Source organism: Gadus morhua, chromosome 6 (assembly GCF_902167405.1).
Source record: "Gadus morhua chromosome 6, gadMor3.0, whole genome shotgun sequence".
Lineage (NCBI taxonomy): Eukaryota > Metazoa > Chordata > Actinopteri > Gadiformes > Gadidae > Gadus > Gadus morhua.
In genome coordinates, this window is record NC_044053.1 from 17,327,854 (window position 1) to 17,354,056 (window position 26,203).

General features: G+C 42.4%; 1 protein-coding gene across 2 annotated transcripts in view; it reads right to left on the minus strand.

Moving 5' to 3' along the window:
- grid2 (glutamate receptor, ionotropic, delta 2) overlaps positions 1–26,203 on the minus strand; it is a 376,215-nt gene that overhangs the window by 18,664 nt on the left and 331,348 nt on the right. For both annotated transcript variants that reach the window (XM_030358523.1, XM_030358524.1), the window contains exons 12-13: positions 5,067–5,205; positions 1,356–1,545 (exon numbers count right to left, since the gene is read on the minus strand). In XM_030358523.1, coding sequence (XP_030214383.1) covers positions 1,356–1,545; positions 5,067–5,205 — 329 coding nt within the window. The remainder of the gene's footprint in view (positions 1–1,355; positions 1,546–5,066; positions 5,206–26,203) is intronic.

A 26,203-nucleotide genomic window follows, 5' to 3' on the forward strand; every position in this document is an offset into this window, starting at 1 on the left:
CCACACACACACACATACACACGTTGTTCCGTTGAGGATTATCATGCAGACTCCCAATATTAAAACAGACTCTCATAACTTATTCACTCAACATGCTCAACCAACTAAATCTGGCCAACCTCTAAACAACTCACACCTATAAATGTCACACTTCATCTGCTCTAAGAGTGAGTGTACACACACACACACACACACACACACACACACACACACACACACACACACACACACACACACACACACACACACACACACACACACACACACACACACACACACACACACACCACACCGCACACACCTACTTTCGTGTCAATTAAACTTTGCGCCTTGTACTAAGGCTGGCTGCTGCTCAAATGGAATGCTAATATAGGATGCTAATATACTCCAGCGGACCGCGACGGGGGCTAGCGCTAGACGTTAAGCTAGCGGGAGGAGGCTGGTGTGTACACAAAGCATACATTATGCGTACAAATGAGATGCTGCAAGCAGGTATTTACAACGGCTAGATAATTAGATGCCAGGGATTAAGTGTTTAACTTTGCACTTGTGTACGTGTATGTATCATTAACACCGTTTAGAAGGATTTATCCCCCCCCCCCAAACCCCCATGCAGCGCCGCACCACAACACTGCAGCGTCGCCACGGCTGCGCTTTGTTTGTCAATATGCTGCGTGGAGATAGAGCGGGAGAGCGTCGACGGGGTTTAAGAAAGCCTTGAGCGGTCGCCGTGCACAGAGGTCACTGAGACGATATGATGCGTCATGCAGCCAGCAGGAAAACTCATACAGCTCAAATCCATCATAGAGGGACTCTTTACTCGGTAATTCACTGAAATAACAAAATGTGAAGTGGGTTTAGCTGAAACACATTGCTAAATAAACGGATGGGTAATGCTACTTGAAAGGAGTTATTAAAGCTGTGTTTATATAATATTGTTGCCACCATTCCACAGTATGGGCGGCTAAATAATTGAGCAAATTGGTGACACACATTCGATGCGACAGAGAGGGATTCGGTCTTGGTAAGCTATATATAAACCGGCACTACTTATTTTTTCTACAGCCGCCATCATATTCTGGCCTTTATCTCCAAAGACCAAATTAAACTAAAGTGATGGCTGTGGAGAAAAAGTTTGAAATAAGTTTGAAATGAAAGTGATGGCTCCAGTGGAAAAGTTAGCATGGCAGTGTAGGTTGAGCACAGGAGTGGAATAGATCTATGACCCTATTAGGAGTTCAACGACAAAATGATACAAGTTGGCTATTGATGAATGGCCACCTGCTATGGGTTCTCAGTGCACTTTTTACAGTTAAAAAAAAGCTAAAGGAAAGACAACTATTGAAAAGCCTTACCTTGCGGATTCCTTCCTTGGACTCGTCAACATTGTTGTCCCCCGTGCGATTTATCATGCGCCACATCTGAGAGTACATGGGGTCCCTCTCGAAGGGGTTCATGGCCTTGGAGCGCACCTGGTCGTAGACCGCAGAGTCCAGCACGGTCCCGTACGGCAGGTCTGTCTGCCGCGACAGGTCCTGGAGAGACCTGAGGCAAAACCAGGGGGGGGGGGGGGGGGGGATTAGATGTATAATCTTCGCATGATGAACAAGGCTCCATTCTTAATCCTAGTTCTGAATGAAAATGTCACTAAACGGTTGGGTAAACAATGATGATTGATCTACGCCAGAGAACATGTCGTTTGGACGTCTGTTGCAGCTACGTCTTTATTGAAGAGGATAGGTGGAGGTGTCGTCCTGCTTAGTCTATCTTAAGGAGCATAACGTAGTTTAGTTGAGTGCAGCATAGATTAGGGTAGCGGTTGCAAGGGGGGGGGGGGGGGGGGGGGGGGGGGAGAAGGTGAGGGGGGGTGTGTGTGACGGATAAGAGAGCTTTTGCCAGGACTCCCCTTAACGAGACACACCTGGGTCTCGTTAACCTTCCTTTGTTCTGCTGTTTCTATAATACGGGGGAGGGGGGGGTGCATAAGCCTCCTACAGGCGTCCGCTCTCTAATTCTGTCTCTACTGAACAATTTTGTGAACCTGAATGCAACGTTTTTCCTTATGAGTTGAAATTAAATTATAAGAAAATGAGAATGATTATTCAAATTTGCATTAAAAAAAAGAAATTGGTTACAGCAATGTGTATGTAATGTGTATCTTTCCCTAAGCATATGTACCAAGATTACAGCATCAGGCTGTGTAAAAACAGACCGATGCATCAGGCTCTGTAAACACAGCCTGATGCTTGTAGGTATAAATATATAACAACTGAGAATGTTTCTTTAAAACCATATAGTCTCTCTAAATATTTACAATAAGATGCCCAGCTAGTGTTAATGGGGAGTCATTACGAGAAAGAAATATTTGTTGTTCTTCAAATGGCAACAGCCAGGCCACCACAGATTGTTTTTTAAAAAAGGCACTGCATGTTAGTACACATAAACATGTCCATTCTAATGGCATACTCATCCAATACAACAACATTTATTCATAAATTAGCATAAACATGTCATCACACAAGCGCCAGTGGGCGAAATTGGCGCCTTTATATGAATATGTGTGTCTCTCCAATCCCATGTATGTACATGTGTAAATGTATCGAGAAGCATTCATTTATAATTTTCTCTCTCTGCTAGTAATGTTCAAGTACACACAGTTAAGATGCTGTTTTGCCCTATTTATTATATATATATATATATATATATATATATATATATATATATGATATTATATTTTCTTATAGTTAATATGTTTGTTCAGTTTAGGTAAAGGAGAATTTGACACACACGCACACACACACACACACACACACACACACACACACACACACACACACACACACACACACACACACACACACACACACACACACACACACACACACACACACACACAGCACCTTCGCTGCTCTTACAGATTTTAATCAAAGCAGAAAATAAATCAGCAGTTTGAAAAAAAAAAAACTTATTTGGATCCACCTGTCTTTGGTCTCTCCTTCTTCACTTTCCCTGTAATAATTTCTTTATTCCTTTCCAGATTTATTCACCACATGAAATACTTTCATCCTTTCCCTTCATCTCACCCTCCCTCTCGCTCTACGCCTCTCTCTGAGCCTCGCTCTCTCTTCGTCTCTATTTCTCCGCTGACGTTCCCTTGTTCCCTTGTTCTGGCCCTTCGTAGCTCCCTGCCAGCTCACCGCTCTCCCAGGACGCAGACGCATTTACACTGAAACCGAGCGAAAACATCCGAGCGTGAAATGGTACAGAGACATCTCCGGGAACTTTTTTCTTCTTTCTTTTTCCGGACGAGAGGAAGGAATTAACATTTGGGCTAGAACGCATGGCTTACTGCAGAGAGTCTCAGACTCCAGTTTCAAAATCATTGTCCGTCAGACGACAAGATCGCTGTCTGTTCTCTACTTCATCACAATTTCCCAGGAATAAAAGAAGGGATCTTTTTTTCTTTGGCTATGCTGCAGAATCCCCCCATTCTTGCATTTGTTGGATGAGCACGAGAATTACTGTTTAGAATCGTTGTTGTTTCTCGGAATAACGTTCAAAATCGTTTTCTGGAGCGCATCAGGCGCCACACCCCATCGCCTCCTTATTTAGATTCCCTTGGGCCAGAGGTTGTCACTGTTTAGGAGGTAAACACACCTCTAATGACCCCAGGAGAGTCAACTCATTAACCAGCAGACATTGAAATCTGGAATCAGCCGAATGGATGCTGAATGAGGCAGCAAACAGTGCTAAGTAATGGTACCTAATGTAAACAGACAATCAGGAAGAGAAAAAAAGAGAGAGGGGCCACAAAACCACAGAGAAAGCGAGGCCCCCTTGCTAAAGTTATTGCCACATTAACCGGATAGAGGTGCTTGGGAAGACCAGTAAAGAGCAGATGCACTCATCTGTGTGCGAAAGCGCCGTGCTGCTTAGCTAGGCATCACTCAGGGAGGGGGACACAATATGGGGCCTCCAACATCAGGCCAATTTATTTTTATGGATCAATATTCATCTTTTTTTCATAAGATTCAAATGCACCTATCAACCGTCGGTGGACAGACATTGCTTTGTTGTTGTTTTTGCTGCTGTCAAAGTGGCGACACTGTAATTTTTTTTCAAGGTATCGTTATGAAGAAATATCCAAGCCCCAGACTCCACATAGAGATATTGTGTTTGATATCATGACAGATGGAAGAAAAATACAAGACGACGGGTGGGAACCATTGAGTGACGCAAACAAATTAAGGAACACCGGGAGATGAGATTCAGACAAATAAATGTTATTTACCCCGACGCCAGGCACAATTAACCATGGCACTGCCGGGCATTCTGCATGCTTCTCTGCTCTGATTAGTCCAATGAGAGATGAGTATTTTTCTCGTGCCATGGGGCAAGAAGCATGCAAACATATTAACAAGCATAGATAAACAACAGACCTTTGGGGTATTTGTGTGTGTGTGTGTTTGTGTGCGTGCGATTAGAAAATGACTGATTTGAGTTAATATTTTTTGATCTACAAGATTGTCCTCTCTAAAATCGTAAAATTTTCTTACTTAACTGAAACATGGATGGGCAGACATTCACATCCACTCCCACACACACCACCACCCACACACACAGACCCACCCACCCAGCCACATACACGCCCACACACACAGGAAATAAGTTATATAGAATGATGGATTGAAAAGAGACATAAACAAAAGTGACGAGGCCGGATAAGAGATGAGAAGTGGTGGAAGAACACAGCCTAGTGAACCCCAATGTGGTCATGTCTGTCTTCAGTGATGGGAACACCATTGCATAGTTAATAGGACATGTGTCTCATGAATCCAGCCCAGGCTGTCTCAGCAACTTTTGTGCCTGCATGTGTATGAGTGTGTGTGTGTGACTGCGTGTGTGGGCCTGCGTCTGTGTGTGCGCCTGCTTGTGTGTGTCCGTCTATGTGCGTGTGTGTGCGCGCAGCTCACACGTGCATGTGAGTGTATGTGTGCATGTCTGCCTGGAACAGATTTTTCGATGCACAATAGAACAAAGGTTGAAAGCAGAAAGAGGTTACTTACTGGATGGAGTTCTCTATGCGAGTGATGGTAAGGAACGCGGCCAGGTTAGCCGTGTAGGAGGAGATGACGATGAGGGCAAACATCCACCACACCCCCATCATCATCCTGGTGGCCAGGGTGGTGTAGGGCACCTCTCCACCTGGAGAATATCAAGAACAAGTGGACAGGTGTTCAAATGGGAAATAGAAAACCACACGCTTAATGATAAAGGGGAGACTAGGCATAGGTGTTGTTAGGGTATTGCTAGTCATATTGATTTGTATTGTACCGAAAGAGTGACCCCAAGGCCATGCCATTGACTCTTGCAATCCAAATGGATACTTAAAATACAAACCAAATCTAGGAGACATTTACTTGGGAATAGTTTCCATGTTGTACTTAACTCATAACTTATTCATTCTGAAACACTAGGCAGAGACAACATGGTTCATACTATTTTTAAATATAAATCCATGGCAGCACGTTTGCATTTTGTGCATCTAACCGAATATTACATTCATTATGTTATAGATAATAAAACAAATATGGATAGATTATATATATATACATCCATTTTATACATTCATGTAAAAACAAACAAAAACGACCATTTCACTTTTGCTATACTCTTAGTCTTGTGTTTTTTATATTAGTAAAATAATATTCTGATTCCTCATTCATACAAGGTCCTTAAGAAATGTATTTCTAACATACATAACATGAATGTGTTATGCACACACACACACACACACACACACACACACACACACACACACTAACACACACACACACACACACACACACACACACACACACACACACACACACACACACACACACACACACACACATTATATTTCTTTATAGTAAAACACTGTATTCTTAATCTATTTTCTTGCAAACTCTTTGTTTCTTCTCCTTACATTCTATCGTTTACCTCCCCATCTCTCTCTCTCTCCCTATAATTCTGTTAGAAATCTCCGCCGCCCCTCCAGGTTTATCACCCCCAGACAGAGAATGTGTTCATATGAAGGTGTACAAGGGGTGACTGAATTTTTGCTTTATTCAAGTACAGTCTTTACCTACTGCCATGCAAAACACAACATATTGAAGGGCACCACTCTACCATATATCAGCTTACCAATATCGCACATGTAGAGAAGGGGTTTTCATTTATCTACTTAATCATGTTTGTCATGTGTTTCCCCAAGCTTTTTTCTTCTATTGCCTCTGTAGTAAGCTGTAGGCTTATCAAATGAATAATTGATATTCTTTGGGAAGGGTGGTCTTGAAAGGTTTGAGCTTGGAGCTAAGGTGTTTGGAAAACATGTGTCTAGTATCATTTTTCATTTTCCACCCATCTCTCATGCCTTCACATTTATCAAAAGCAGACTGTCACCCTCAGCCACAGCAGCATCTAGGAAATTCCAGGCTGATTAACTGCCTCTCTAAATAATTGTAATGTTAATTAATTTATGGTTTGCATGAAGAATCCATCTTCTTTCATTAATTGCAATTAACTGTCGGCCTTCAATATTAAAATGTGCATTAAAGAATGATAAAAATAGGTATGGTTATTAAGCGTATAAAGTGCATGCACTGTGAACTGTGCGTGTTTGAGTGTGTCTGGAGTTGACTGTATCTAAAATATTGAGTACAAGTCCATCCAAGTGTGAGTTGTGTGTGTGTGCGTGTGTATGTGTGTATAGCTGCATGTGTGTACACACACAGCGTGCAGTAGGAGTTGCAGTACAGAGTTTTCCTCTGACACATCAGAGTAATTGTCCGCTACGTGTCAAACTTTAATCTTAACGGCGAGGTACCATTTCTTAATGGGACACCTGGTGGGGTTTCAGCAGTATGGCTCCTGCTGCAAAAAACACAAAGCTTAATGCTGAGTTTTAAAAGCCATTTCTTGTCCGCGCAACGCCCTGCGCTACGCCTAGGCCTCTCTATGTGTAGTTAATCTATCGGATAAAGTTTTGGCTCCTCTGCTCTGCACAAGCGGCAGGAATTAAGAGAGAGAGAGAGAGAGAGAGAGAGAGAGAGAGAGAGAGAGAGAGAGAGAGAGAGAGAGAGAGAGAGAGAGAGAGAGAGAGAGAGAGAGAGACTAGAGTCCAATAATAAAGAAGTACAAGATAAAAAGGAAAATAAGAGATAGGGGAACTCAGATAAGGAAATTATTGTAGGTTTCTGAAGGTCATAAATGTAAGGGATGAGTGTGCTGAAAGGGGTCCTTGAACAATTCATCTGAATACACACTGGCCATTCATATTAGAACAAATCCACATTTCAGGAACTATTCTCTTCATTTGCTCGAACAACCATCCAGCCTAGCGCACAGCTTGTCATAGAAAATGTAACATAAAAAGGCTCATGGAAATCATGTGATTCTTTTTTCAGCCGACTCAACAATTTTCCATATCTCTCAACATTTGGCTACCCCCCAACAACATTGTCTTTCCTGCATACAATGCCATGCATTGGATGTGGATCAAGAGACCTAGGACTCATGGTACATTGACAGACCCAAAAGGTCCAAAGCTTTGGTTTGCCACAAAGGAAGCGCCTCTTTTGTCACGCAAGAACGAACGCACACACACACACACACACACACACACACACACACACACACACACACACACACACACACACACACACACACACACACACACACACACACACACACACACACACAGGTGAGTCTTCCCATTTTTTCACTGTAAACAGACGCAAGGGGGCTCTTCAAAGCCATCCATATCAAGTTGTGAGAGCACTTGTGTATTCATGATGGCCACCTGAAATGGCTCCTCGATGCGGCACCCACCGAAATTATGTCCTTTAAAGTGGTTGTGAGACTTCTTGAAGACTAATCCACCATTGGCACCAACATCTAGTAAAGGATGGCTATGGAGTGTATTCAAACACAGTATATTTTAAGGAATACAGTATATTAATTGAATACAACTGCAATCAACAGTGCTTGAATGCGGCATGAGTAAGGCCAGAATCTAAACAATCTGCGCATGTTTATGAAAAAACGCTATGAGAAAAACGCTAATGTACTATGAGCCAGCATGTGTGACTGTGCACCGAATGACCAGCTTAGTGACACACTGGTGTGTTACAGTTACAGTGGTAAGACTCAAGCTGCTCTTCTTCAACAGAAATCAGCCGGCAGCAGGACAAATGTCCTGTCAGCTGATTGAATAGGCTGCCCCGGACGCCTCTGTGAATAATTAACCGACTGCCCCTCAGTGCCTACACGGCTCTCTCACTAATTGTCTTCATAGACGGTGCACAGAAATATAATAACAGAGGTAGTAATAATGGTTAGAGATGCCTAGGTTGAAGGACGATAGGGTGGCAAGAGCGTGCTCTGCTCGTACACTCCTCTGATTGGACAGCTGGAGCACATGGTCGTCCAATCATATCACAAGGAGAAAATTGAGGCAGAGACGGTCTGTGAAAATTCTACAAAGAGGGGAGCACTTGTATGAATTGAAAACCTCCCTTTTTTGTGGTTGCCTTTTTGAAGGCCAATTTCTACTTGTACTTTTGTATGGGCCGACACTGGTTTGACATCACACAGATACCCATCGGAGGTGCCAGGAACGGACGATTGGAATTTGCAGAGAGTACAGTGTTTCCCCGCACTTCTGTTTCAAGTCTCTCAGCGATATCATCGGCCATTTTCAGAGTGGTGCCCTTTAAACTCAGATGATTTTTTATTAGCCATCAGCACTTTCATTGTCTCAAAGGCTTGAAAGTATCCCCATCCCCAAAATATATCCATTAAGATTTAACACAATTTTGATGTTACTTTTTTATTAATGTCTGATGTTCACCGGCCATTCGTTACTGAAGGCTCAAACTGAATGGTGGGTTTGTGGGAAGGCTTGGCTTTCTCCTAAGGTGTTGTAGCCGGGTCGTGTGAGTAGAAGACGACCTCCATGTTAGTCTCCTGCTCGACGGATTCCAAATTTGCCGTCCCATTTTATGATCAAACTCTCCATTTGGTGTGTAAATGAATGGTTAAATCCATAACGTTTCAAAGGATATTCTTATTGTCTCTATTTAAACATTAGCTTTTGCTTTATTTATTGACAGAATAAATCCGAAAAATATATGGAAACCACGGTTTTTATATCTACCGGGGACAAATTGGAATTTAAAGCGTTTTCTTTGTGTCCTAGGAATGAGACTGCTTCTAGCTAATCTTTCAATTTGACTCGATTTCTATCTCTGGCTTGATCTACGGTGGGAACAAGCCAAGTGTTCTATAAGCTCCCAGTCATCTTGAACATAGCATTTAGTGTTCACACTCCATTCAGCAGGTTTGTGATCTTTCTCCCAACTCTTTTCAACTCATAACCCTTTTTTCCATTGAAATACAAACAAGATTCAAAAGACCAACAAACTGCATTACTGAGGGTGCCCAATGCCATTAGCCACAAACCTTTACTCATGTGGAGACGTGCAGAGAGGAGGTGAGCCAACAAAAAGGCGCAAATAATAGAAACAAATAACAATTCAGGCCGACGAGGGACTAAGAAAGGGACAATTATGGGACACCATTAAAATGATTCACACAGTAGTGTGTCACCATGTGGGTTTTCTTGAATACACAGCGTCTGCTCAAATTACGATCTTAAGGGAGAAATATGACTCATGTTCAAATACTCTCACGTTTGTAATTAACAGTAAAGAAGGCAACGAACATGCTGTACAGCTTTGAGCTATGAGAACCTTCTGCTCCACAGCCCAAGATAGAAAGAGAAACTCCCGGTAGAGGGATATTCAAAGAGCATGACAGAGAGTGAGAGAGAGAGAAAGGTTGGTCCTACACAAGCCAAACCAAAGAATGACCACACACGGACTGGCACACAGTAAATACATCCTTAAATGCCAAGGTACTGTCAGTTATGACAGACACAATGCCACGGGTGTTGAATCAAATCGCTTCACCAATATTCATGTGTTAAAAGTATGGATGTGAAAACACCTACTAGCTTTTAGAAGGCGATTGGATTAAAGTTCTGCGGGCACTTCTATCAGTGGCTGCAGAGATCAATGAGACGCAGTACCCCAGCAGCCCATTGTTTTTCTTCAGTGCAGTAGAGTTTTAATATGCCCCTGAACGCTCGCGGCTGTTCAGTACGCAGTCTGAAATGTGTGGTACGTACCCTATGGGCAGCAGTGTAAGCCTTATGTCCGACAGCCATTATGGTTCTAGATCAAGAACCCATAATAGAATTGAATTGGGGCCAGCGTTTTCCATTATGAGACCTGATAACCTCCCCTCTCAAGGTCATGGTTGCCTCCTGTTTATATATGACATTTACGTTTCTTAGCGCAGCTTGGCTAATCGTTAAAGTGCAATTAAATAGACTCTACTTTGGGTTTGTTTAATATAATATAATCCAATTAAAGGTAATAGAATAAAAATTCAATACAAAGGACTGGCCCCTCATGTAAACCAGTTATTTATTGGTCTTTGGGATGCATTATCTTATAAAAATCTGTGTTATTTGAAGGAAGGTAGGCAGTCTAGACAGAGGTTGAGAGTCTCCGTTTTGTCGATATTCACAATCACTTCACAATATTTGGCTGTAGAAGATGCTATTTTATTAAACAAAGTGTCCTTTTGGGTGTTCAGCACAATCTCATTTGCAGCCTTGGCCGTGGGCTGACATGCTGAGAAACCTATAAAGTGTCCGCATCAGGGTAGTAACAGGAAGTAATCGCATTACGTAAAAAAGGGGCAGCATTCGGTATGGAATGCTTACACTTTATAATTCCTTCTATGATTTTCATCGCTTGTGCTTTGTGTATTCTGTTATCCATACAACTCTATGCTATTGCGCGTGTGGAAAGAGAGACAGAAGGAAGGAATCGGAAGGCAAAATGTTAAATCGGGTCATGGGATGGCTTTGTCCTTCTTTCGCAGCGAGTAACGTTGGGTACTCAACAGGAGCACGCGAGAGAAAATGTACGAGAACAAATGTTTTCATGTTTCACTTATTATTATTCTGGCTCATCACAATCTCTCAAACCCCATTCTAAGAGTGTTAGACTGCTTCCCCCACCATCCAGCGAATCATTACAGAAAGAACATCTCCTCATTACAAAAGTTTTAAAACTTGTTGGCAGCACGAGAGAAAAGAAAGTCACACATCACCCACTGAATAACTGACAACTTTGTCTGGAACCATCAGGAACAATGGGAGAAGAGAGGTAGCAATAATACGGCTGACTGTCAGACCTGACGACGACGCTGGCAGAATAATAAGCCAAGACTTTCCCTGTACAGACTATTGTCTTGCTCCAGAAAGGTTCCAAACTTTATTTCTGATATCTGTGTGCAAAGATCCATCTATATATTCCTAGTGATATACAGTATATACAATATTCTTAGTATTTAGACCGGTAAAAAGACTGCAATAGTAGCTGCTGAGACTGGCTGTATCTCCTTTTCCGACTTGCGCTTTAAAGGACCACAAGGTCCACAGCATATATGCATTGCATTCCCATCAATAACCCGGGCAAGGTAAGGACGGCGATAAGAGGCGTGATGAGCATGTTTAATGCCACCCATCAAACGTCCTCTTCCTCCTCATCAGCACCCAATACAAAGGCTGGACGTGGTGGAGGTGCACATCGGCATGCAGCACGTTGCCCGGCTCCAGGCTTCCCCCGTCTGCTTCAACCCTAATCTTGGATCCAGCAGTCCGTGTATGTTAAGCAGAACTCCTGGGGGGGAGACGGCACAGAGCATGGGCCGGACACCAGAAACTGGAGGGTTGGAGTTACGCCTTGTCTCCTGTTCTGTAGCGGAGATATGCTACCGCGGATATGCATTTTAATAAATGTATGTCTCTAGTGGCTAGTAGACACGTTTTTGATTTGAACATTTCTTTCCATTCAACTTCTGCTGGGCTGGAGTTTGTGTTCGCCAATTACGCACTGACAATCTCAGCCTTCAGCTGTGTGATTGGTCGAGGCAATTATGCAGTCAAATATTTTGAAATGAAAAGCTTGATTGAACCAGATTTTATATTGTCTGCCATCGAACTTTACATGTTAATCTTAATACTTTAGATATTTATCTGAAGTCTGATATGTGTGAGTACTTGAACCTTAACCATCTGTATGTACAGAAGTGGATTCGTCATTGTATAAGTAAGCATTATTCCCATTTACATTTGTGTCAGTGTAACTTCCTCTGCAGATTTAATTACATTAAACCCACGTTTCAAATATAAATCAAAATTGTTTCCTTTCTCTCCGTTCTTATTTAAAGTCTCCTGGCTTTCTACGTGTCCTGTTACTTTTCCACGATGAACTCAGTCCCCAAAGGATTGCGCTTTGTCCACGCTAATTGCCTGTTTTAATTGTTAGATAAGCTCTGAAGACCGTTTCCTGCGTTAACGTGTCTTTCACCTGCATCCCTTAAATTGCTCTTTGCTCAAACGAACTAGCATGATTCCACTGTAGATACACAACAATGGCCAGCTGAAAATAGCAGAAGAAGGATGAAGAGCAATGTAAGCCAAGAAGAAATAGGATTGACAGAGAGGCAGGCAGAGAAAGACGGAGAGAGAGTGTGCAGATGTCAAGTATATAACAAACAAGATGGCAAGACTGTAACGGCTGTCTGAACATGTTTGTGGGCTGAATATTTATCTTTTAGAAAACCGAACTGATTCAAGAAATGACTCGGAGATCATTTTTCTTTCAAGAGTTATTGCACGAATCACAACATAAATTGCTAAATGAAGCAGTTACTTTTGATAACACGTTAAACAAGTAAGGCGCAGACTAAGGCATCGTCAATTAACATTGACTAAAACCTCCCAAAGAAGATATGAGAACGTGATATACATATTATATCCACTTGAACAAGGTTTCATTTAGGCACTGAACCCAAACCTCTATTTTCCTAATGATGTAACAAAATCTAATATCCATGGCTCTCTCTGTTAGTGTGTGCAGGTTATAGGCGTGTCCTGGACTACAGTTTTGCAAAGCTGATTTGATTCATCAGGCTGGACCCATCATCGATGATGATGTTGTCGCTATTTATTTATCCATGTTACTCAATGATGCCTACTTTTTGGGACTCTTGCCTGGTTTTCACCACTGTACAATAATCAATTGGCTTATAATGGTTTCCCACAGCTGTCTATAGGTGAGGGGCAGTGCCTCCCGCTTAATGACAAATCACCTCTACAATCTTTTTTTAACAATCTGACGTCAACGTGTGCGTCCGTTCATGTCAGCATCTGCATCTAATTTGACAGAAAATATAGGCCACTATTAGCATCATGAACTATAATATAGGCTAACGTAATATACCTTAATTAATGTAATACATCTATAAAAATCAAACAGTGGCCGGTCGACATGGAGACGGAGAGCTCCGTTCTGTCTGATCACGCAAGGCATTTCACATCCGTTCATGACAGAACCATTGCTAAAGAGAATGTAGAAGCCGTTGACTGATTTAAAAATGTTAAATACAATGTGAATTATATGTTTCAGCAAATAGAACTAATGCCGGAACATTCAATTTAGCAGAACAGTGAAAATGCACTACCGAATAGGAATAGGGATATCTAGTGAGTGGCTAGATATGACAGCTGCTGTGACACTGTTTGCATTTGACTTGTTTTGGATCATCTTTAACGCTTTCGAAATGCTGCCAGACTTTAACTTGAAACGTTTTTTTTCCTGATATCGTCTTTCCTTCTATACTAACGGGCTAGAATGTGCTGTGTTTCTAAAAGAAAATGATTAGATAGTGCCACTGCCATTGCACAAAAGGGTTATCAAAAAAACAATAAAGACATTTATTGAAAGCATAACATTACACTTCAAATTGCACACAGAAGACTGACTCAATCTCCCACCCCCACAGAAAAACATTGTGTTTCCTTCTAGAAGCCAAGCAATGCCATGGTATCACTCATTTGGCCCCTGCGTCCTCCCAATGGAACGACCCGCTGTTACACACACACACAACTTCCCAACACAACGTTTCCACTATGAAGCACGACGTCGACTTCATGTCTTTCTATTGAAGATTCGATTTGTTGCAGATTTGAGGGCACCAAGCAATCAGTGTTTTTCGGTGTTGAGGCAATACAAGACATAGACGTGCAAATGTAAACATTAATTGTTCATTAAATATAATTTTCCTTTCATATGAAGTGTAAAATGTTTTGCATAACGTATGCTTAATGGCCATCACTTCAGCACATGTGGTGTATTAATCGTTTTTTAGTTACTCTTCCATTGGTTCACCTTTGGTCAGCACAAATAGCTCTAGATTCTATGCTACAAATAATAATAACACACACAAAATAATAAATAACACACACCGAAAATATAATTATTATTAGTACTAGGCAGAAGAGATAGTCCGTAAGACAAACTGATAAACACACATTAGACTCTTGACTTTTAAACTATTAACTCTTGAGTTTTAAGCTGTTTACATTAACCTCGGTGCACTATATGGTTGTAGACGCTCCATGAGTGCAGGAAGGTGAAGATGAGGTTGGAGTAGTAACTTTATTAATTGTTGAATGAATAAATAAATAACTGGTCAACATCTCTCTTGATAATTTCGTTTTGTTTGTAAGTGTGTGTGAGACTTAAAAGTGACACACACAGCCACACAACGCATTCATTTGGCCTGTTCGGTATTTTGATCACACACCTGTTGGCTATCGAGACATCCAAAAAAAAGAAAGAAAAGGAAAACACCTAATGACCTCACACTAAAGGTGAAATTGAGAATAAATACCTCTGGCTGCCTAATGGCTTGCACTGAGAGATTATGAATGACTTGTGTAGTGGGGGAGGACAGCATGCCCTGGAGAGCAATTCTAAATCCCTGAATCGCTGTTCACCGAAAACTGCAAAGACTTGAGAACAGAAAATGGAAATTTGTTTATGCTGTGTGTGTATGTGCGTGTGTGTGCGCATGGCCACTGTGTGCATGTGTGTGTGTGTGTGCATGCGTGCGTGTGCGTTTGCATTTATACAATGTTTAATTTGTTAGGGAATTCCTTTAGAATTTGTTATTCATTCAAATAATTTATTGCAGTTTGTCTGTGTTCTTACTATGTTACAACACATTTGTAATGGTGTGTATTCATGAATGCGTAGTTAGGTCTGCGTATGTATAAAAGCATCTGTGAATGTGTGTGTGTGTGTGCGTGAGTGTGTGTTTCTGATCATCTTGTGTGTGAAAGCACAAAATAATCTTTTGTGCCTCTTCTTCTCTTTTGATGCCAATCGTGTTGAAGGCTGTCAATACCAATTAACCCACACCACTCGTAATGCCAGCATCTGGGCTAAGAATAAAGGAGGCTGCATGATGTAAGCCTTGATGTCATTCCACAATGAAACACAACATGAGATGCATTGTGGGAGCATCATAAGGGGCTGGGGCTGGGGCTTGTGCAGCCATCCTTAACAGCTTCGTAGCCCTGCTTCTGCCTCTGTGAAGACAGGAAGAGTCTGGTCTCTTACAAATCAATTAGAGAAAAGAGGAAGTAATTACTTTAGCCTGATTTCTCTTTTATTCAAAGGGTTTGTAGCAACCTATACATCCATGGTGTCACCGTATTGTCACAGTTATTCATTAAATAAGTTTTTTATTTGTATTTCCTTTCTCAGACTCTGAGTGTCTCCCTCTGGTAATCTTTTTCATGCGAGTGTGTGTGTGTGTGTGTGCTTGTGTGTGTCTGACTGTGTGTGTGTGTTCCCTTGCTGTGGGATGCATTCTGAATGACATGCTGTGTCATCGGTTGTAAACATCCACCTAAATTGGCTGCCCCTGTCCTCGGGGCCATCTTGGCCTGGCCTGAATGAACTGTTGTAGTTCCAAATTACTTTGGACCAGGTGTGGAGAACCCAGATAAACGTATGGTTGTGTGTGTGTGCATTTGTATATGTGTGGCTGTGTGTGATGGATTCAAGCTAAACATCTTCAGCCCACTCTTCCTGAACTTGCTCAATTCTTTCTTCACAGCACAAACTTCCTACTTCTCCCAGGCAGACACTCAGCAATAATAAAAACCAACCACCACCTTGCTTTGGAACTGGGAAGTTGCTTGCTCATTAATGTCCAAAAAATAAGCTTCAAGAAGTATTGCATGTCAATTTGACACAAACCAACATTTGCTGAGGACTTTTCTGTGTGTATATCTCGTATTACAGAGAAACGTTCAAATTGTACGTCCAACAGACTTTATTATAGTACCCGAAGATGAGAAGCTGAGCAGTTTGTAGGGTTGTTCAGGTTTCACTTTGAAAGTCCGTGGGCATATCTTTTAGTTGTTGCAACCGAGGGCTGAAGAAAAAGATCTGAGAGTCAAGGTGTAGTGTATATATTCTCGTGTGAATGTGTTCGGCATACACAATCATGTCTATTGTTCAAAGAAACGTCTCACCCACAGTGGTGGGCCGTCAGGGCCAGCAGGGCCTTCTCTGCTGGCCCTGTCAAAATCTAAATAATATATCTATATTATTTTATTCAAAGTTACATTAATTTGTGTTTGAACGCATCTTAATTCCATATTTTTTTCAGTACTTAATTCCATATTAATTCCGTATAACGGTTTTCCAGAAGGAATTCTTTTTTTTTTGCAAGGCCGAGCTCAGCTGAATAACGCATCACAGTTAGGTTACATGGACCGGCGGGGCAGCACTAAAAGTAGTGCTAGCCTTTCGCTGAAGTTGCCACCACCCGTTGGATAATAAATTTGACTTTGACGTTTGTTATCAGACAAGCAAATGTTGATGTGTAGTAATAGAATATTACTACACTGGGGGCCAGCGCCGGCAATATGCCGGCGCTGGCCCCCAGTGATGTCATCAGCGAATTTTGAATTGTTTGCGGTACAGAGTTGATAGTGAACTACTATGGCCACCAGCACCTAGCGATCCTGTTTCTGATCTCCTTCGTTTGCCTTTTTCAAGGCGATTTTTTGGAGAGAAGACAGATTTAATTTCAAGAGGAAGACCTACACCGAAGCTGGATGGGCTGACCCAGGCCGGTAAAGGTTTTGTGCGGCCCTTTACAGAGTGCAATTACAGCCGCTATCAGGCCATGGGTGATGGGGGATTTTTACTTTGCACTGTGTAGGAGCGATAATGTTGTTGTGGTACTTTAGTATATAACACATTTTTTTTAATGGTTGGAAACACAAAAATATTGTTGGAATTTGGGCAGTAGGCTTAATGGTAATGCTGTGGTTGGAGGAATTACAAAGGTTGGAGAAATATGGTCTGAGGGTCAGGAAAAACAAGTGTGAGTTTTTCCAACCTTCCGTCGAGTACCTCGGACATGTAATCGATATCACAGGACTTCACCGGGCACCATCAAAGGTGAAGACTATTGTGGACACTCCATCCCCAAAGAATGTGAGCCAGTTGAGATCATTTCTTGGCCTGCTGACATACTATGCAAAGTTTGTGCCTAACCTTTCAAATAGACTGAAGCCACTACATGAGCTCCTAAACAAAACCAAGACATGGATGTGGACCGACAAATGTGAGGCAGCTTTCAAAGATGTGAAAACAACCCTCTCTCAATCAGAGGCCCTCACACACTTTGACCCCACATTACCACTTCAACTAGCATGTGATGCCTCACCCTATGGTGTTGGTGCAGTGGTGTCACACATCATGCCATCAGGAGAAGAGAGACCGATTGCCTTTGCATCAAGGACACTGAGCAAGGCAGAATCAAATTATGCACAGAATGAGCGGGAAGCATTATCTGTAGTGTTTGGAGAGAAGAAATTCCATCAGTATCTTTTCGGGAGAAAATTCATTCCACTTACGGACCACCGGCCTCTCACCTCTATTTTTGGTCCTCACAGTGGCCTCCCGTCCCTGGCAGCTAGCCGTATGCAGCGATGGTCCCTGCTACTGTCGGCCCACCAGTATGACATCAAGTACAGGAAGTCGGGCCTGCACGGCAATGCTGACGGACTCTCGAGGCTTCCACTACCTGTCGCGGACGCTGAGCCAACGCAAGCAGAGATCTTCTACCTCAAAGATGTGACTGCTGCTCCGGTAACCTCAGCTCATGTGAAGAAACACACGCATACTGACCCGGTCATGTATGAGGTTCTGGGTATGGTCATTTGTGGGAGGGGAGGAAAGATGTCACCAAGGTTAAAGCATTACCTGGTTAGGAAAAACAAGCTGTCAGTCCAGTCTTGATGCCTGTTGTGGGGCTATCGGGTCATCATTCCGCCGCAATTGAGAGAGAAAATGCTCGATGAGCTCCATTCAAGACACTGTGGTGTGGTGCGAATGAAAGAAATTAAACGCAGTTATTTCTGGTGGCCAGGCCTGGATAAAGCTAAGTCATGCGGTGCCTGCCAGAAAGGGAGAAACCTCCTGCAGCTGGCTCCCTTACATCCATGGGACTGGCCTGAAGAACCATGGCAAAGAGTCCACATAGACTTTGCGGGTCCACTAGAGAATCACATGTTTTGGCAGTCGACGCTCACAGCAAATGGCTTGAGGTGGCTGTCATGAAGAGCACCTCCTCAGAGAAAACCATCGAAGAGCTAAGGTCTATCTTCAGTCGCTTTGGACTACCACAACGGCTCGTAAGTGATAATGGCCCTCAGCTAGTGTCTGAAGAGTTCAGGATATTTATGGAAGAGAATGGTATTAAACATATCAAGTCTGCGCCTTATCACCCTGCTACAAACAGGCTTGCGGAGAGATTTGTAAAGACAATGAAGCAGGCTCTAAGGTCCTCTAAATGTAACCAGTCCCTCAACAGGCGCCTCAGTGCGTTCCTGTTGTCATACCGGAACACACCTCATGCTACGGCAAAAGTGTCCCCTGCCTCAGCTATGTTCAAGAGACAACTCTGCACCTGACTCAACCTACTGAGACCTGAGAAAAGAGGTTGTACACGTTAACCAGAGAGCTCAAGTGGAGCGACGAGGCAAAGCAAAGCTTCAGAGTTTTACACCCGGAGACAGGGTTCTCGCCCGGAACTACACCAAAGGTGTGAAGTGGATACCGGCGACAGTTGTGGCACAAACAGGTCCTGTGTCATATACAGTGGAAACCAATGACCAACTAATTTGGAAAAGACACCTCGATCAACTGCTCCACACTACTGGTCGCCTTGACGGCTCACCTGAGCCCATTGTTCCGGAGCTGGTGGCCTCCCCGGAACCGTTTCCATCAACCGAAGAACCCCTTCAAAAACCATCGGAGATGAACACTGTTCCACACAGACCTACTCTCGTGCTGACCCCAGACAACCTGTCCCCGAAACCTGGGCCCACGGTGTCCTCACGTCAAGAAAATGTGATAGACTTACCTACAGGTCATACTTACCCCAAAAGTAACAGACAACCTCCTGATAGACTGTCATTGTAGTTTAGAGACCCTCAACATTGGGGCAGAATAATCCCCGGGTTTCAGTCTGGGAATTTAGGTCGTCTACCCTCTTTCCCTAGTTCAGGCTTTGGTTCCGTAATGATAATAATTTGTTGAACGTTACTTTGGAAATGCAGATAATTTGTTTTAGAGAGAATACTGAGACAGTGAAATGTTTTTGATTTTGTAAGGTTACAACAGAAGTAAAAGGGGAGGGATATGATGAGTTCAATACTAAAGCAGTGCATATCAAATGCTTACGGCCTCGTGTCCTTCTTAGTTGTTGCACTGAGTATGATATCCTAGTATACAACATATATATATATATTCCTGTATTATTTGAGGTGAACAATAACAAGTAAAGATACTTAAATGTGGCGATAGTGCAAAAGTTATGTCCCTCATGATTGGCATGTCTTGGAACGTATTCGCCACTGCTTATTTACTTTCTCATTATTCCGAGCAATATGTAGTCACTGTAAAAAAATTCTTCATCAGGTAATAGTATTTCTTTCCTTCACGGAACGTGCACGTATGCATCGGCATGCATGCTGAAATCACCCCCCAGCAAATGTGTTTTGATGATGAGTGACACGATCCATCAAAGCATCTGGCACCAATAGCGCTATGGCTGGCGTACCAACGCAACTCTTCACGTATGACTCTCTCAGCTATTTTCACATGGCCAGGACATTGTAATTGTTTGTGTGTGCTTGAGTTTGTGTGTGTGTGTGGGTGTTTGTGCATGCTTTACTTGACGGTGATTGTGTTTGAGTTGCTCATATTCAATTTAAATGATGTCATTCTCCATATTTCAAATCTCTATACTGTCATCTCCCTCCGTCTGTTTTTCTGTGTCAAGCTCTCTTTCTCGCTCTCTAGCTCCCTCTCCATCTCCCTCTTCCTAAGATTCTTTGTCTGTTTCTCATACTTTTTTTATTTCTCTTTCACCTGTTCCTGTCACTGTAGAACATCTCAGCGCCCTCTCACTTCCTCTCTCCCTCTCCTGCATCCCTCTAGCTCTCGCTTCCTGTCTAACCCTATGTCACTCTCGGATTTCTCCTCATTACGATGGACCGCTTTGAAGTAGATTAATTTGATCTTCAGATAAAACAATCATAACTAACTGTCAACTAATTTTGTGTGTGTGTGTGCCATTGAGCAAAAATACGCACATGCTGTAAAACACATACACACATAAACACACTGCACACACCTTCACTCACAATCACACACACACACACACATACACACGCGCAGAGATACACACACACTAAGAAAGATCGACAACACACCACCATTTATCCCACGTCCTACGGGCTGGGAGAGGAACACACATTGATCAATGTTTCTCTCCTTCACCTCCATCACCTAGAGTAAACTAACACAGGACTCTTTTTCTTGCTCGCTTCTCTCTCACGCCATTCCTTGACACCTCGTCCCACTGCATTGTGCCTTCACCCTTTGTTCAGTCTTCTCCCCCGACTTAACCATCAATGTTTCCTCTTCGATCTCTATTTGTTCCCTGGCTTCCTGCTGCTTCTGCTTAGACTTCTTTTCTGTGCCTTTATATTTCTTCTGCCCTGAAGATATCCAATTATGGCATACTGAAGTGTGGTGCAGAATGAGCCGATCACAATCAGTAGTTACTTTAAGTTCATTTTAAGTTCAATTCTAAGTAATTTGAGGAGAAAGTACACATTTTTAGGAAGATGGAAGTGTGTATTGTTAAGTGTAAGCGGAAAATCCAAAGACAAATATTAATTGACCAGTTTGATTGAAAACTATAATTGATGATGGTACTAGAAAAAGTTGTAGATATTTTGTATACTATCTAATTGCCAATTTTCTTCAGTAAATTGATAATTATGCATTCCTTAAAATGAAATGAATGTGTTTTGTTTGGTTTTGTGAGACACATTCATTTTTTTATTGATATTGACAGCAAGCTGTTGGTACATGACTATTTCGTTTTTAACTGCAACATTTTTTTTTTTAATTATCAAGCTGCAGAAACTGTCAACATTTATAGTGTTACAGCTAGAAACTAAATAAACATGGGAGCATAAAACATAATGAATATCAATAAATAGCCACAGCAAATGCAGCAAATACGTTTTCCTAAATTGAACAATGGCTATATGAATGGAAAACGATAAAAGTACTTTTATCTTTACACAGCATATCTCTTGAGAATTTCAAGGCAGTTTTGCAATTAGTAGAGTATTTATATTGGCCTAGATGCTCTAATTAACTCTCCGACCACTCACTCACCCATCACCTTTTGCTGCAAAACAAGCGTAAACAACATCGACAATCGATAGCTGTTCACAACAACAAGTCAGGCAGCGGTTCAGACAACACACCACTACTTTAGTTGCAAAAGTTTCAGGTAACCTTTCGGTCTGCTGGTAATGTGGGGTCAATACTAAAAGAAAATTATTCTGTGCTTCTTCATCACCTTAGCACAAACACACACGCACAGGTACACGCAAAAACAGACACACACACACACAGGCACACACACACATAGGCTTAGGCACACACATATATACATAAACACAAACACACAGCCACACGCACACGCACACACACAGAACGTTTTTCTATAAACAATTCGCGTTGCCATCCATTTTTCTTGCAAATATGCCCCCTAATGTGCAAGGGGTATCCCTACATGACAATGAAGCAGCGCATTAAGGCATCGCCATTTCCCACTAATGTCCTTCCTCGCTGTCACATAATGAGTGCCTCGATAACAGGACACAATGCTCCTCCAGCGTGCTTCTGACACACGACTGAGACCCTTTCCCGTCTTACTTCCTCAGTGTCCATGCCTCAAACTGAGAGAAGTGAGAGGGGGAATAGCACAAATGAGGTAAGTATCAGGCAAATGTAAAACAAATTGGGTGGTGTGGGACCAGTCGCAGCAACACCAGATTTAATTCAAAGAAGTTGCTTCCCCTACTTGTCCAACATGGCTAATTTCCAAAGTAAAACAGTGACTGCCATTTGGTGGAGGCTTTTATGCAAAGCCTCTTACAATACCGTGAGGGCATACAGTCTGAGCACGGCTCCCACACGGTACTCAAAACCCCTAACTGGGCGTTCATACAAAGAATCCAAAAGAGACAGGAAGTCCTTTTGAGCCAAATCGGAGAGGCTGCGACCCACAGCACAAAAAAAAAGAAAAGTAGAAAATATACGTGACGCGGAGCAGAGACAGTTTGGTTCTGAGGAACTGACAAATGGACTTCCCACTTCACAGGTCTCAACTCAGCTCTATTTGTTTAGGTGCAATAACATGACATTTAAAGAAATACATGCATGTACACAACGGGACAAAAGTAAACGAGAACAATAACACATTCCATTCGAGCCTCAGTCAATCAAACATGCAAAGTTGTCAACACGTCTTGCTTGAAAACCGGGTGATACGCCAACACTACTAACATACAGCCGCTAAAAGCGACACAGGGTGTTTGGTAATGAGCGCACACCCTGGCAGTGTTAATAGAAATGACATTAGCAGGGGGACACGTATTCATTAGATGGCACCAAATAACCAACAGCCCCCAATCCAGGGGTGTGTTCTAGAGCCCGACCGATAAAGGATTTTTAAGGCCGATACCGATACAAATATTTGATACAAATATTTGATTGAAAAATCTGATATTCCGACATAACGACCGACATATATTTAAAAAAGAAATTCCAGAAACATACTTTCTCTAACATTATTTTTATCGGCCGATTCAGATAGTTTGGAAACGAACATTACAGGCTTCATATGAGGTTCGACCTTAACAGCTTCAATTCCCTTCTCTTCTGGTTCTGTTGGACAAAATGGCAACCAGTGTGTCCGATGACGATATTGAGTTGCCCAAGGAAGAAAATATTGAGACGTCAAATAAAAAAAACTTTCCAGCTGGTACAGCTTGAAAGCCGAATTGGCGATTGACCTATCAACAAGTTGTCATTAAGCCAACACGTTCTCCACAGTTCAGAATAAAGCATTACTTATTATGCCCCAATTTACAAGATCATATTTTGGTGTGAATATCTTTTACAGCATTCATTCATCTTTATTTTTTATTGTTGTGTGAGCAAAAGACGAGGCTGACAGGCCGAGCCTCAAACAGGCTCTCCAGGACTCTGGGCCTCTCCCACTGCTCTATCCTCCTTCTCTAATTACTAATTCATAGGCCTTCATGTTCCTCAGCCACACCTGCTTGCACCTCCCCACTCAAAGAATGTTTTTTTGTGGAACTACAAAACATGTTCAATGTCTGGTCTAAAGGTCCTTTGTTTGCTGTCGTTTCTCTGTGAATTTTGAATGCCATCCCTTTTGTAAAGAAGTCTGACTAAGTGCTAGGTGAATATTAAGTCAATATATCATGGCATATATCATCATGTGGATTTAGACTATGCAAGCAATGGAGATAATGGTGATATTATCTATTTGAATGAATGAAGTCATTAATATGTCTATTTATTTTGGTTTTAATAACAAACAAACGGCATCTCAGAGCTATCTAAGTAAACACAGCAGTATAATATAAGAATCATTGAGTCGTATGGTACACTGGTTATTAAATTGTTGATGCGTGCCAAATTCTGTCTACTTGAATGGAATGTAACTTAATGTCTTGCTTTGGCACCGGCAGTGTCAACATTAAAATTAACCTGCATTTGAAAATAGAAATGGCCTTCTCTCGAAATGGCCATCAGTCAGTCAGGCAGTCAGTCAGTCTGTTTCCCACTTTCTCTGTCTCTGGCTCTCAACTGCCACCTTAGTTGCCAACAGAGTGTGATATTTGCTTTAGTCAAACAGCAGGAGACGGTTATGTTCGTGTGACTAAACCAGCAGGAGCGACCATTAAGTGGTGCAATTATGAGCGAGGCATCGATGGGGAGCCGCATGGGAGGCCCTCGGTGAGGTTCACAGTTGGTGTGAGGGTAGGGAGCCAAACAAACACGGAACCACACTCTATTATTATAGTGTACGCATATTGCGTTATGCCTACCTGTGTCTGTGCAAAGACCTTCGGCTGCTGAATTGAAGCTCACAGAACAGTGACACACTCAACATCTGAGTGTTTTTCAGTTTTCAATGTCTGTGCCATACATAAGTCGAATATCTGTGCTATATATATTGATGCTATTCAGCAAGGATTTCATCAGGTTTATTTGGAGTCATGAAAGCTGGTATTTTCAGTTCATCACAAGATTTTTGTTTCTCTAACAGACTGTCACTGTGCAGAGGTGTAGTCCGTCTGTACATCACATTACAGAATCATTCAGGGTCCGACTTACAATTGAATCAACGACACCCGGTTACTGTTCATTTATGACTTTACTACAAGTGATCACAAGTGTGCATCGGAGTCTAAATTGTTGGTGTTAGCATGTCCGGCAGTTTTGTCCGGCCAGAGATACCTGGATGGATCGGGCTTCGATTGAACTTCAAACCAAGACTGAACTAATTCCCCAGGCTCTCTCAGCTAGAGTTGTGTTTTAGGCTTGATGAAAGGACTAGGGAAACATTTCTAATGAGAGTTTGAATATTCAAATTGAAATACAGCCACATTTACTTTTATGTTCTTTGGACTCATAGCCAGGGTCAATGGATCACAATTGCTTATGAGAGTGTGTGTGTGTGTCAGTGTGTGTGTGTGTGTGTGTGTGTGTGTGTGTGTGTGTGTGTGTGTGTGTGTGTGTGTGTGTGTGTGTGTGTGTGTGTGTGTGTGTGTGTGTGTCTGTGCCTGTGGATTTGGCAGCGGTAGTCACTGCTTGGACTCTGTGTAATGGATTCTCTTGATTTTGACCATGACCTACGCTGCACATACATCTAGACACATGCATAGGGCACATATAACAGACAGAGTGAGGAATGAACAGCGATAACAAGGATGGTTATCTTTATGCTGGAATAGAATGAAGGTCAGCTCTGCTGGAATATAGAGATGTAGAATAAACACCTTCTTTCATCAGTCCATCCATCCATCCTGCCATCCATAGTGCCGCACAGCACAAGATATCAACTGTCGAAGGATGAGGCATTAAGCAAAGAGACAGAGACAGAGAGAGAGAGAGAGAGAGAGAGAGAGAGAGAGAGAGAGAGAGAGAGAGAGAGAGAGAGAGAGAGAGAGAGAGGGGGGGGGGGGGGAGGGGGGATAGATATAGAGAGAGAGAAGGGGGAGAGAGGGATAGATAGAGATAGAGAGATGGGGAGAAAGGAAGAATGAAAGAGAGATAGATAGATAGATAGATAGATAGATAGATAGAGGGGGAGAGGGAAAGGGGAAGAGAGGGATATACAGAGATAGAGAGCAAGAAATAGGGAAAGGGAAATAGCTAGAAAGAGAAAGAGAGAGAGTCTCTCCAAAGGAAAGACAATCCCGCAATGAGAAGTGGAGGGATGGAGGGATACAAGAGGAGTGCAAGGGAGAGGAGGGGACGGGAAGGGGGAGAAGGTGAGAGGAGGCTGGAGTGTAGCATAGCACAGGAGAGTGAGAGAGGGAGGGAGAGAAATAATTAAACAGGGAGGGAAAGAAAAGAGGGATTTCAGAGATTGTATCAAAAGGAATCGCTTCCCAGCAGTTTGTCACAAGAGAGTGAAATGAATGAATAATGAATTAATGAGGAAATCTAGACAGACAGAGGGAGACGTACGTGCAAGAGAGCATTGGAATACGGTTGATTGTTAACTATAAAAACGATGCAAA